The following is a 12243-nucleotide window of genomic DNA, read 5'->3' as shown; positions in this document are numbered from 1 at the left end:
GAGTGGAAAAATCTGTGTGGCTTATAGAGCGAATGTTGCCAAAGCCCTGTCAGCCTCTGCCTCCCAGCAATCTGCCTTTTTGCAGCAAACAGCCTGATTTAACACAAGCAGCTGATTGGCGCTTGGATTGGCCTCCTGGAATACCGCCGATCAGCTGTTCTAGGCTGTAGAGATCACCACCACCTCCACATGCTCCATTTTTGGCCTCCCCCGTGTTCTATTTTCAGCCTGTTCCAGGCGGCAGGGATTGCTACTGAACGGTAGGAATCACTGCTAAATGGCAGCTGCTGTGGCAGCAATAGGCAGCAGTGGCAATCCCCGCTCCCTGGAACCCTGGATAGTCTGAAAATGTGGTGGCAGAGGCCAAAAATGGGTTGCATAGAGGGGGGGATGGGTGGCAGCAATCCCCACAGGCTGGAACATCTTATAGGCAGTATTCCAAAGGCTGATCCAACTGCCAATCAACTGCTCCTGCTAAATCAGGTTTTGCTGAAGCTGACCAGGAATTTTGCTGTTTGCTGCAAGGAGACAAATTTCTGGGAGGCAGGGGCAGATTTTCCCCGCCTCCCCAAAATGTGCATCTTATGGTACGGAACATCTTATAATGCAAAAAATACAGTACATCACTTTTGGGCTGCTTCTTCTCTAATCTCATGCGTTTGATGAAGTGAGTTTTGATTAGTCATTATCCAGGTCAGGAGTTCCCAACCACTGTTCTGAAGAATGGCATCAGTATGCAGCATACCAGAAACTGGACTGCACAAACATTGGGAGGATGCAGGCAGCACACAAAGCCACCCCCTCTCTGGTCCGTGGAAAAACTCTGCATGGAACCAGTCATTGGTACCCAAAAGGTTGGGGGTTATGATCCAGGACACTAAGTAATTTACTGGAATTTTTTGTTTATAAACAAAGTAATCTTTTGTATATTATCTATTAGGAAGGAAATAATAAAATATTTAACAATATTTATTTATGCAATTGTTCTAAAGTGGTGGCATTAATCTCTTTTTATCTGACCTTTTCTTTCTTCCCAGAGTGCACAAGAATACAAACGACTAGCTGAATCTCTTTATCCTCATACATATAATCCTAAAATGAATTTGAATATTAGTGGTGTGGAAGATGACATATTCTCACAAAGGCTTGATACTGCTGGAAAAGAAGGGAAAGGAGACAAAGTATATTTTTTCTTTATTCTTCCATTCAGTTTGATAATATTAATTTGTATGTTTAAATAACAATAATGGTTTGCTTTCGTTTGTATTAGTTCTAAAATAATACCAAACTTTAAGAACATTGCTTGTTATAATATAACAGAAATAATCAGAATATCATTATTAAAATATGTAACCTTTTAAAAAAGTTTAATATTTTATACTTTGTAATGCTTTGAATAGAGAGCATTTTGGGTTAAAGTTCTATCTCATTGCTGTAGTGACATTTTATAACATTTTCCCCGTTCACGGAGTTGGAATAGTGTGCCTACATGTGACACATCTGGCCAGCAGGCCGCCAATTTGACACCTCTCCTCTATCCTAACTAGGATTGAGCAAATAAAATATTTCTAAATCCTGAACCTGGTAATGATATATTTACCAGTCTATAAACAGATCTGTTTTTAAATTAGAAGTTATGTTTATACATAGAGAGACACATACATCCCCACTTTACTGTAGTTCTCTACAAAAAAAAATCAAACCATTCTATTTTTGTCCCCACAATGTAAAAAAGATGTTGAGACTCAAAAAAGTGCAGAGAAGCGCAATTAAATGGTATGGGGACTGGAGGCTAAAACATATAAGGAATGGTTGCTGGAATTTAATATGTTTAGTTTGAAAAGAAAGACTGGGGTAACATGGTGGCAGTGGTTCTAACATTTTAGGGGCTGCCACAAAGAAAAGGGAGTCAAGCTATTCTCCAAAGCACCTGAGGGCAGTTCAAGAAGCAGTGGGTAGAAAGTTATCAAGGGGAGAAGCAACCTAGAAGAAATTTTCTGATAATTAGAACAATTAATCAATTTGACTGGCTGTGCCCACCCTGGCCTTGCCCACCCAAGCCCTTATTCTCCCTATGCAGGGGGTTGAATTAGAAAACCTCCAAGGTGCCTTCCAACTCTGTTATTCTATTCTATTCTACTTCAATGTTTCTGATGGCTATAGTGTTTTATTTGAGGTTTTTACCCATCTTTTTTTTAATGTAAGTTTTTATACTGATTTGTTTTGTTATTTAATTATTTCAGAATAATTCACAGAATGATAATAATACAAAAAAAGTTATTGATCAAATAAATGAGATTGAACAAAAGCAGCATGAACCAAAAGGAGGTAACATTTTGTGTATTTAGCTCCTATTACTAGGTACTAGAATTTTTAATTGAGTTTTTAAAATTTTTAGAATGTGGAATGGGAAAAGTGTAATTTAAAAGGAGGTCTGTTATATTTTTTAATAGAAGATCACAGGTGTATTTTTATTGTACAGTGGTACCTCGTGATACAAACCCCTCGTGATACGAACCCAGGGTTCGGAAATTTTTTGCCTCTTCTTACAAACTTTTTTCGGTTTATGAACCCACCGCAGATCGCAAAATGGCGCTGCCCAGCTGTCACCTTTTAAAACAGCCAGGGGGCTTCTCGGCGTTCTCCCGAACCTGAACTTTTTGGGTTCGGGAGGCTGCCGAGAAGCGCCACCGCCCAGCTGTCACCTTCTGAAACAGCTGGGGGGCTTCTCGGCGTTCAGGAGAATGCCGAACCGAGAGGTTCGGGTTCCGGAGGCCGCCGAGAAGCGCCCAGCTGTTTCAGAAGGTTACAGCTGGGTGGAGCGCCATTTTTGCAATCAGCGGCGGCGTTTTCGGCCGATCTGGAGGCTGGAAAGGAGGTGGGGAATCCCAATAGGGAATTCCATGGGCGGAGCTTTGATGTCACGAAGACGTCCTTCCTGGAGGCCACATTTTGGCCTCTAGGAAGGACGTCTTCGTGACGTCAAAGCTCCACCCATGGAATTCCCTATTGGGATTCCCCACCTCCTTTCCAGCCTCCAGATTGGCCGAAAACGCCACCGATCGCAAAAACGGTGCTCCACCAGGTGGCGGCGCCCGATTGTAACCTTCTGAAACAGCCGGGCGCTTCTCAGCGGCCTCCGGAACCCGAACTTCCAGGTTCGGTGTTTGGGAGTACGCCAAGAAGCTCCCCGGCTGTTTTAAAAGGTGACAGTCAGGCGGCGCCCAGTGGAGCGCCATTTTGCTATTTTTTTCCCTTTGCACGCATTAATCGCTTTTACATTGTTTCCTATAGGAAACAATGTTTCGTCTTGCGAACTTTTCGCCTTACGAGCCTACTTCCAGAACCAATTAAGTTTATAAGACAAGGTATTACTGTATTAGTTTCTTTATTGATTCTTCTTTTGTATCTAAGTTTTAACCCAGACATTGGAAATGAGGGAAAACTTTCAGAAGCAGCTCCAAGAAATCATGACTGCCACATCATTAGCAAAGCTGCAAGGACAAAGGAACTCTTTCTCTCGGAATGGTTTTGAGAGTTCTCCAACAACTCCAGAAGGACCCCGTTCTGCTCGTAATGGTCGCAGTAGAATTTTGGAAGCTTTAAGGTAGCTACTAGGTAGAATGGGTGTCAGCAATGTGCAGCTCCCAAGCTGCATGTGGCTCTTTCATCCCCCTGCTGTGGCTCCCTGCCAGCTGTCTGGCCCCACCCCTCGCCCTCCCAGTCACTCCTCGCATGGCCTGAGAAAGTAAGGGCAATGGTGGGGATGGAAACTCGCTCTATATTCCAGAGTGGGAGGGAAGTGCCCCTGTACTTGCCTCTCATTCTCACCATCACACTTAATTTCTGGGAACCTGAAATAACTCTTGATTTAAATCATTTGGTAAAAAGCACCAAAGAAGAAGAAAGAACATCAGCAATTTAAAAAAACCAACAACCCCAAAACCCAACTCTTGCCTGTTTTGGGAGATGGTTCAAGTGTGAACACACATACGAGAGGGGGGAGGAGGAGGGAGAGAGAGAAAGATGAGAAAAAAGGAGAAAAAGAGAAATGAGAAAATGAAAGAGGGAAAAGAAACAAATGAGAGAGCTGGAGATTGAGAATGAGGGGAAAAGGGAAACGAGAGAGAACAGAAGGGAAAGAAAGAAAAAGAGGGAGGGAGAAGAAATAGAAAAACAAGAGGGAGGGAGAGAGAAACCCATTTCCCACAGAAAACCCACCCAGAGTCACAAAACCCTGGTAGATGTTGCTGGGGACAAGGGGACTTATGATTGGTGGGAGTGATGTTGAGTTGGCCACACCCACCCAGGTTTTGTGGCTACCAGTGTTTTCTTTGGGAAATAGGTCCAAATGGCTCTTTAAGTGTTTAACGTTCAGACTCATGAGCTGGAATATCTTAAGATTTCAGAGCTGTAGTCTGAAAAAACCGCTCAGAGCAGCTTAAGTTGTGTCCTCATTTTTTTTTCCAAACACTTGCTATATATCCTCATGTCTCAGGAAGTCACATCATGGAGCAACTGATGTCAATACTGAGCCATCCCAGAATGAACAGATAATTTGGGATGATCCTACGGCAAGAGAGGAGAGAGCAAGGCTTGCCAGCAACCTGCAGTGGCCTAACAGTCCTTCACAGTATTCAGAACAAAGTCAAACCACTGCAGTGCCCCCAGAAGAACTTTTACTTAGAAAGTATTTGAGTGATACAGAAATTATTGAAATGGGTAAGTTGCAGCATAAATGGCAGAATGGCATTTCAGCCTTTGAATATGGATTTCATTTTTGCTGCTTCCTTCATTTTTTATTTTTGACATGGAAGATATCTGGGCTGAATTAGGTATATTGTTTTCATTCCAGTGCTTGACAGCTGTGGAACTACTAAAATTTTATGCAAAAGCAAAGAGTCACATAGTGAGGGTTATCTGGATTATTTGTTCTGTAAATGAGCACTTTAAATACTTTATTCTTTTTAATAAATCTCTGCCTAATTTTTTTTATAGTCTTGATGAATTCAAAATTTTTTCTCATGTTTGGATTCAGAAATTTGTACTGAGACTGAAATAAAATTTAGAACATGTTTTTGTGACATCTTTTGCTTAACCCAATGTTCATCTTATATTAAATTGTGTTTACATTGCATATATTGTTATTCCATGTATAAATAAAGTTTGGGTTATAGCCTTAATCATGTTTATTCAGAAGAAAATCCCATTTACATTGAAATAGCTATCTACAATTAAGTAGATAGCTGTTTTGGAGTATTGGAAATAACTCATGTGAACTTTGCTATTCAATATTCAGGTTTAAATCATGTTCCTTTTTTACTGGTCTATTTTTATTTGCGTTTAAACTGTTCAGTTTCATCAAATATGAAAAATCATGCACTAATATTTTTCTGATTTAAGGGAATAATAATTCAACGAAAATTGATTCAGTGGAGGTTGCAAGTCTTCTAATTAGAAATCCAGAAACACCAATAAAAGAAGATCATCTGATCCCAACTCCACTGGCTCCCGCTATTGCTTTTCCATTGGCAAATCCTCTGGTCGCTCCCCAGCCAAAAGGAGATGTATGTTCTATCATGATAAATGGAGACATAGAGTAACACCTAAATTAAGAAATTGTATCTAGTTTGAAGTATTCTTAGGAGCTGCCAATAAGATAATCTTAAATTATAGATTATAGATGTACAAGACAGGAAAAAAATTGTTCATTTCTGTAGTTACCCAGCAGTTACTTTCAATCTTGTAATTTCTTTTACTTGCTAAAGAGTAATGAAGACATTGAATCCAGACAGGAAGTAAATTGTGACTTGTAATTAAAATAATGGGTTTCACTTCACAGAGTTTTAATGGCTATGAATTTAGTTCTCTCATCTCCCAGGTATTTATTTATTTTTTATTTATTCATTTGTCCAATACACAAATACATAGGAAGAAAAATAGACATGTAGTAATATATATAAGGGTAAAGTGAACTTAGAGGAGAGGATATATGAATGAAAGAAAGAAAATATATATGATAAGTGAGAGAAAGGAAAGACAATTGGACAGGGGACGAAAGGCACACCAGTGCACTTATGTATGCCCCTTACTGGTCTCTTAGGAACCTGGAGAGGTCAATCGTGGAGAGTCTAGGGGAGAAATGTTGGGGGTTAGGGGTTGAGACAATTGAGTCGGTAATGAGTTCCACACTTCGATAACTCGATTGTTGAAATCATATTTTTTACAGTCAAGTTTGGAGCGGTTCGTATTAAGTTTGAATCTGTTGCGTGCTCTTGTGTTGTTGCGGTTGAAGCTGAAGTAGTCATTGACCGGTAGGACGTTGCAGCATATGATCTTGTGGGCAATACTCAAATTGTGTTTTAGGCGCCGTAATTCTAGGCTTTCTAGGCCCAGGATTGTTAGTCTATTTTCGTAGGATATTCTGTTTCGAGTGGAGGAGTGAAGGGCTCTTCTGGTGAAATATCTTTGGACATCTTCAAGGGTGTTGATGTCTGAGATGTGGTATGGGTTCCAGACAGATGAGCAGTAGTCTAGGATGGGTCTGGCAAAAGTTTTGTAGGCTCTTGTGAGTAGTGTGAGATTGCCTGAGCAGAAGCTGTGTAGGATCAGGTTAACAACTCTAGAAGCTTTTTGGCAATATTGTTGCAGTGGGCTTTAGCACTTAGGTCATTCAATATTAGTATTCCAAGGTCTTTTACTGAGTGTGGGTTGGCAGTGAGAGATTGTTTATTCAGTTCGTATGTGCGGTTTGGATTCTTTTTGCCGATGTGGAGGGTAGAGTATTTGTTGGTTGATATTTGAAGTTGCCAGGTGTTAGACCAGTCTGAGACAGAGTCCAGGTCTTTTTGGAGAGTGAGTGTGTTGTCAGTGGTGTTGAAAAGTTTCACATCATTGGCAAAAAGAACACAGTTGATTTTGATATGGTCACAGAGGTCATCGATGTAGAGAATGAAGAGAGTAGGACCTAGTATGCTTCCCTGGACGCCACTTATGGCAGGGACGGGGGTGGAGATGGCGCTACCGATTTTGACAATTTGTTGCCTGTTTGACAGGAATGCAGTAATCCAGTTGTGTAGGAGTCCTAAGATGCCATAGGATTTGAGTTTTAGGAGTAGTTTGTCATGGACCACTGAGTTGAAGGCTTTGCAAAAGTCTATATAAATTGCATCAAAGGATTTTCCTTGGTCAAGGTGGGTAGTCCAAATGTTTTTGCAGTGAAGTAGTTGTAGGTTGCAGGATAATTTGTTTCTGAATCCAAATTGTTTGTTTGAGAGTAGGTTATTAGATTCTAAGTAGAGGGTGATTGATCGATTTATAATTGATTCCATGATTTTACAATGGACGCAACAGAGAGATATTGGTCTGTAGTTGTCCACTAGTGAAGGGTCTCCTTTTTTGAAAATGGGGATGACTACTGCTTCTGACCACAGCTTGGGGAGCATGCTGGTCCTGAAGGATTTTTGGAAGATAATGCTTAGGGGTTCAGCAAGAGCTTAAGAAAGTTTCCTTAGGAAGTATGCACAGAGACCGTCTGGTCCGGTAAATAGGGAAGGTTTGAGGTCACGGATTGCTTTTTCTACGTGGTCTACAGTGAAGACGATTTGAGTTAGGCTTTTTAGTGGGTTTGAGGTGCGATTTGCAAAGATGGGGGAAGAGCCATTGCTGTTAACAAAAACAGAGCCAAAAAAAGAGGTGAAGAGGTTGGCTTTGAATGGGTCATCATGGTATTCTTTGTTATTGGGTCCTACAAGTGGTGGAATAGGTCTGGAGTCATTGAGTTTGTTGTTTACGAAGTTATAGAAAGCTCAGTTAGACTTGGTGCGAAGGAGGCTTTCCTCTTGTTTGCTGTGATAGTTGAGGCATTCTGCTTTTATTCGTTGGCATATACTTTTGTAGCGGACTTTAAAGTTGGTTACTGGGCTTTTTTTGTTTCTACGCCAGAGGGATCTTTTTTTTGTTTGTAGTTTCTTTATCGAGACAGGTATGTTATTTTTTCGTTTACCTCTGGAAGAAGTGATTGGCACATGTAGTTCTATAAGCCTTTTGATTTGTAGTAAGAACATATTGTAGAGATCATCAGTGGTGATGCAATGGTAGATCAATGATACAATTTTCTAAAATCTTTAAGAAAAATGACCTGGAAGACAGTTGAACAGGCTTTTCATCAAATTGATTGAATTGAATTGAATTTTCTTCTTAGCCCGCCAATCCTTTTCTTTTATTAAAATTTAGTTGAAAGCCTGGGAAAACTAAAATCCTGCCAATGTTGCAAAGTTCAAGGAAACGCTAAGTTAAAGATTAGAATTCCTAATGAATATTCATAGGAACTAAATCTAATATTTAATTGCAGTTGACTCTTTCTGACTTTATTCTTCTTGATTACACTGAAGTTAGTATATGAGGAAGGCTTACTGACTACTGGAGAGATCAACCTAGCCCACAAGAAAGACCAATGTAGAATAGAATGGAGGCATGTGTGAGATTTAAAACACCCAAAACTATTTTATACTCACTAATTCGACAGACAACTCTGATATATAAAGAAATTTTATTTAAATGTGTTTGCAAAGCCAGGCTGCCACATCTTTTCCCAAGTTGGATTGAGATGGTGAAGTGCACATTTCAAGTTTCATTTGCATTTATACATTTCCACACAATATACGTCACACTCTGTGTTTCTGAGAAACGTGATTACCCTTGCCTTTTTACAACAGGGTCTATCTTATCTTGTCTTTTACCATTTATCTGGAATGTGGGCTTACTTCCTTGAACATTCAGATCAAGCTGACACACAGTGATTATCTCTTTATCATTTGTGGGTTTTATTTGGCCTTGCTATTAAGGTTTACAGTAAGTTATTGAGTTAAAGTATTTTATAATTCTTCTGATAAATTTTGTAAAAAAATTTCCATCCATTCCCACAAAGCAGTACATGGGAAAAACAGCTATTATCAAGACTTGGTAATGGCTAAGAGTAGGAAAGTTGAAGAACAGACAAAGCTGCAAATTCTGATTGCATAAGACCAAATATTAAGAACAAATGCATATTGTCAATAAATATAAAGTGAATATGGCAGTAACGTATCAGTATTTGGAGACAGCATAATAGAAGAGAAAGAACCGGAGAACATCACAAAATAGAAAGACCTGCAAAGAGAAATAGAATGACTGTGGCAGAAGCAAGCAAAGGTAGTCCCAATAATAGGTGCCCTGGGTACAATCCCCAAACAATTAAAACATCACTTGAATATCATTGGCATTCACAAATTCACCATCAGTCAATTTGAAAAGGCAGGTTTACTCAAACAATTTACATCCTGCAATGATACCTGTAATATCATCAAGCATCCACATCTGCCTATCCAGATAAGATTACAGATTAACAGAGTTGGAAGGGACCTTGTAGGTCATCTAATCCTACTAGTCCTTGGACAGGATTCAGTAGACAGGCTATACTACCAAATCCAGTCTGAACATCTGTCTGACTATATCATGAACAACAAAATAATAATAATTAACATTAATACTATTATATCTTTTCATTAAACATGAAACACAGTCAACTGAACATTTAAAAATGTATCAAATTATTGTTATCCTTATAATTATTGTATACTGAATTGTGGCAGTGTAATTACTGAAATAAATGACAATTTAGTAGCACTGAAATATGAAAAAAGGAATGTGATAACCTTAAAGGACTAGAACTGTAGTCGTGATAATTTAAGTTAGATAACTTATTCTCCACTGCATCTGGAAGGAGAGTCCAACATGGGTAATGTACCAATCCTATTGGTAGAGACTGAGTTATAATTAGCATAATAATAGCTACCGCCCCCTTACTGCTCCCATGAGCCCCAGTTTTAAAAACTCAGTCCAAGTGTAGAGACATACTGAGTTTTGCTTAGAAATGTTTATTAAACTGTTCTTTCTTTGACTGTTTTAATTCTGTGCTTTGTCTTTACAGGATGGAAAGAAGATCGAAGAGGAACAGATGGAAGGGGTTTCTGCCCTCCGCGGGCAGCACCCCCAATGATACTCCTCAGGGGTTTTGTATTCCCTCCGTGGGAACACCCCAGAGAGGAGCACCCAGCCTGGGGTCCCTGACCTCCGTGGCCAGACCAGGGCTGTGAACCGAAGGTGGGGGGGTCCGCCCCCCCACTGGAAGGCTCGAAGGCACTGTCGGAGAGCGGAACCGCGCCTCTCAGCTGTTCGGCAGCTGCCGAACAAGCCGCGGCAGCACAGCCGGCAAAGGAGAGCGAGGAGAGAGAGCCGAAGCCACGGACGAAGACCGGTAGCCGGCGAAAGCGGGCAGGAGCCGCGCCGCGCCTCTCAGCTGTTCGGCGGCCGCCGAACAAGCCGCCGAACAAGCGGCCGCCGCTGGCATGAAAGCCGCGGAGTTTGCCGAGACCGCTATGATTGCCGGTAGCCCGGCGAAAGCAGAGTGCCCAGAAACGGCAGGAATGGCCACTAGCCTGGGAGCGGCTGGAGGCTGCAGCCCCCCCCCCAGGGGGAAAAAAAGCCGCGAACGGCGTGGGGGCCGCCATGTTGGGTTGCTGCTTGCACAACCCCGAATGGCACCAAACGGAAGTACTTCCGGCAGCTGGTAGGCGCGAAGAGGTCACCAAGCCTCAGTGCGCAGGCGTGATTGAGCTACAAGACGGTAGCCATTTGCTTTTGCTGAGTAACGAGGCAGTATGGCTTGGACAGTACCGGAGACTCCTCGAGGTCACAAAGAGTGAGTAACCATGGAGGAGCAATCGGCAAATGAGAAGGCAGCCTCCCCAGCCTTGCCCAAGGACAAGCCAAAAGGGAAAAGCAAGGAGAAGTCAAAGACTTCACAGTCCCCTGCCTCAGCCTCATCCCTTAAAGAGGCCGAAAAGCGAATTAAGGCCCTAGAGAGGAAGCTGGAGGCGGCCCTACAAGCTTCTCCCTCAGCTGTGCCACTGGCCCAGAGGCAAGCCTCGCCTCCTGACCCAATAACCCCATTATCTGCCTTTGGGTTCTCTGGGGCCATGCATGGAGGAGACTGGTCACCAGACAGACAATCCCCCACATTGCCTTGAGTCATGCCCTCACCAGGCTCTTCATGGCACAGGCCTGGGTCAGCAGACCATCATAGAAGGAGTTCTCAGGGCCCTTCTGCCACGTTCACGCCCACAGCGGCGGGACTGAGAGCACAGGCAAGCACATGGCAGGATATGCCACCCGACTTGCAAGAGATGATTGCCAATGTTTACTCTCAAGGCATAGCGACTGGAGCCCATCAATATGGCCAGCAGCCTTCACAAGCAACAACAGGACATGTCTGGTCAGCACTGCCCCCCTCGGGGTTGGGGTCTTTATCAGAGGAACCGTTCACTGGAGAGGACAGCGATAGGGAGTATGACCTCTCAGAGGACGAAACAACTCCGGAACAACCGCAACCAGTAGGCCTGTTTAAGCCAACACTGTTCAGGACTCTATTGTTTAAGGCTAAACAGGTGATGAATTTACCTGGAACAACTAAGACAACAGAGGATGCAGGCAAGACTCCAGATGCCTTGCTCCAAGAACCTCAACCCGAGTCAGAACATTTTACAGCATCTAACATTTTTCTGCAGGGAGCCAAGCGCCCCTGGCAATACCCAGCAGCGGCTCAGGGCCCATCGAACCTAGAACGTAAATTCTACACGTTCGACGACGAGGTGGAAAAACTCCTCGAGTTTCCACCCATAGACCAGCCGGTCGTGACATTGGTCTCCAGCGCCCTGATGCCTTCAGAAACGGGAAAGCCTGAAGCCGGAGGACCGGAAGGCGGAAATACTTCTGAAAAAGGCACACCAGATGGCAGGCTGGGGATTCAGAGCGGCAGCTGCTGCATCCTTCATAAATAGAGCTTCTCTCCGGTGGTTACAAGAGATGCAGTCCCGACTAGGACCGGAGGATGGCAGGCTACGTCAGGACCTGGCCAAACTACGAGCTGCGGCGGAATTTTCCGCAGATGCCACCTTACATGCGGCCAAATTCTCCGGCAGAGGTGTGGCTGCCACTATCGCAGCACGCCGACTCCTGTGGCTCCGACACTGGCCTGCGGATCTGAAATCCAAATGGCGATTGGCGTCAGCCCCTTTCCAAGGATCTATGCTGTTTGGGGATATATTGGACAAAGTCCTCATTGAGGACAAGGACAAGAGGAAGGTCCTACCCAGAACCGGCAGGCGCCAAGACCAGAGGTCGACGCCATATACACGGCGCCAG

At 42.9% G+C, this 12243-nt stretch overlaps 1 protein-coding gene across 2 annotated transcripts in view; it reads left to right on the top strand.

Annotated features, from left to right (window-relative positions):
- Positions 1-12243, top strand: part of LOC139155443 (DNA topoisomerase 2-binding protein 1-like) — a 131490-nt gene that overhangs the window by 29033 nt on the left and 90214 nt on the right. For both annotated transcript variants that reach the window (XM_070730576.1, XM_070730575.1), the window contains exons 2-6: positions 1038-1181; positions 2244-2328; positions 3415-3607; positions 4499-4722; positions 5404-5567. In XM_070730576.1, the coding sequence (XP_070586677.1) occupies positions 1038-1181; positions 2244-2328; positions 3415-3607; positions 4499-4722; positions 5404-5567 (810 nt within the window). The remainder of the gene's footprint in view (positions 1-1037; positions 1182-2243; positions 2329-3414; positions 3608-4498; positions 4723-5403; positions 5568-12243) is intronic.

The sequence above is a fragment of the Erythrolamprus reginae genome, unplaced genomic scaffold (genome assembly GCF_031021105.1).
Source record: "Erythrolamprus reginae isolate rEryReg1 unplaced genomic scaffold, rEryReg1.hap1 H_19, whole genome shotgun sequence".
Classification (NCBI taxonomy): domain Eukaryota; kingdom Metazoa; phylum Chordata; class Lepidosauria; order Squamata; family Dipsadidae; genus Erythrolamprus; species Erythrolamprus reginae.
Note: the sequence above shows the minus strand (reverse complement) of the source record. Positions and strands in the feature narration are given on the sequence as shown.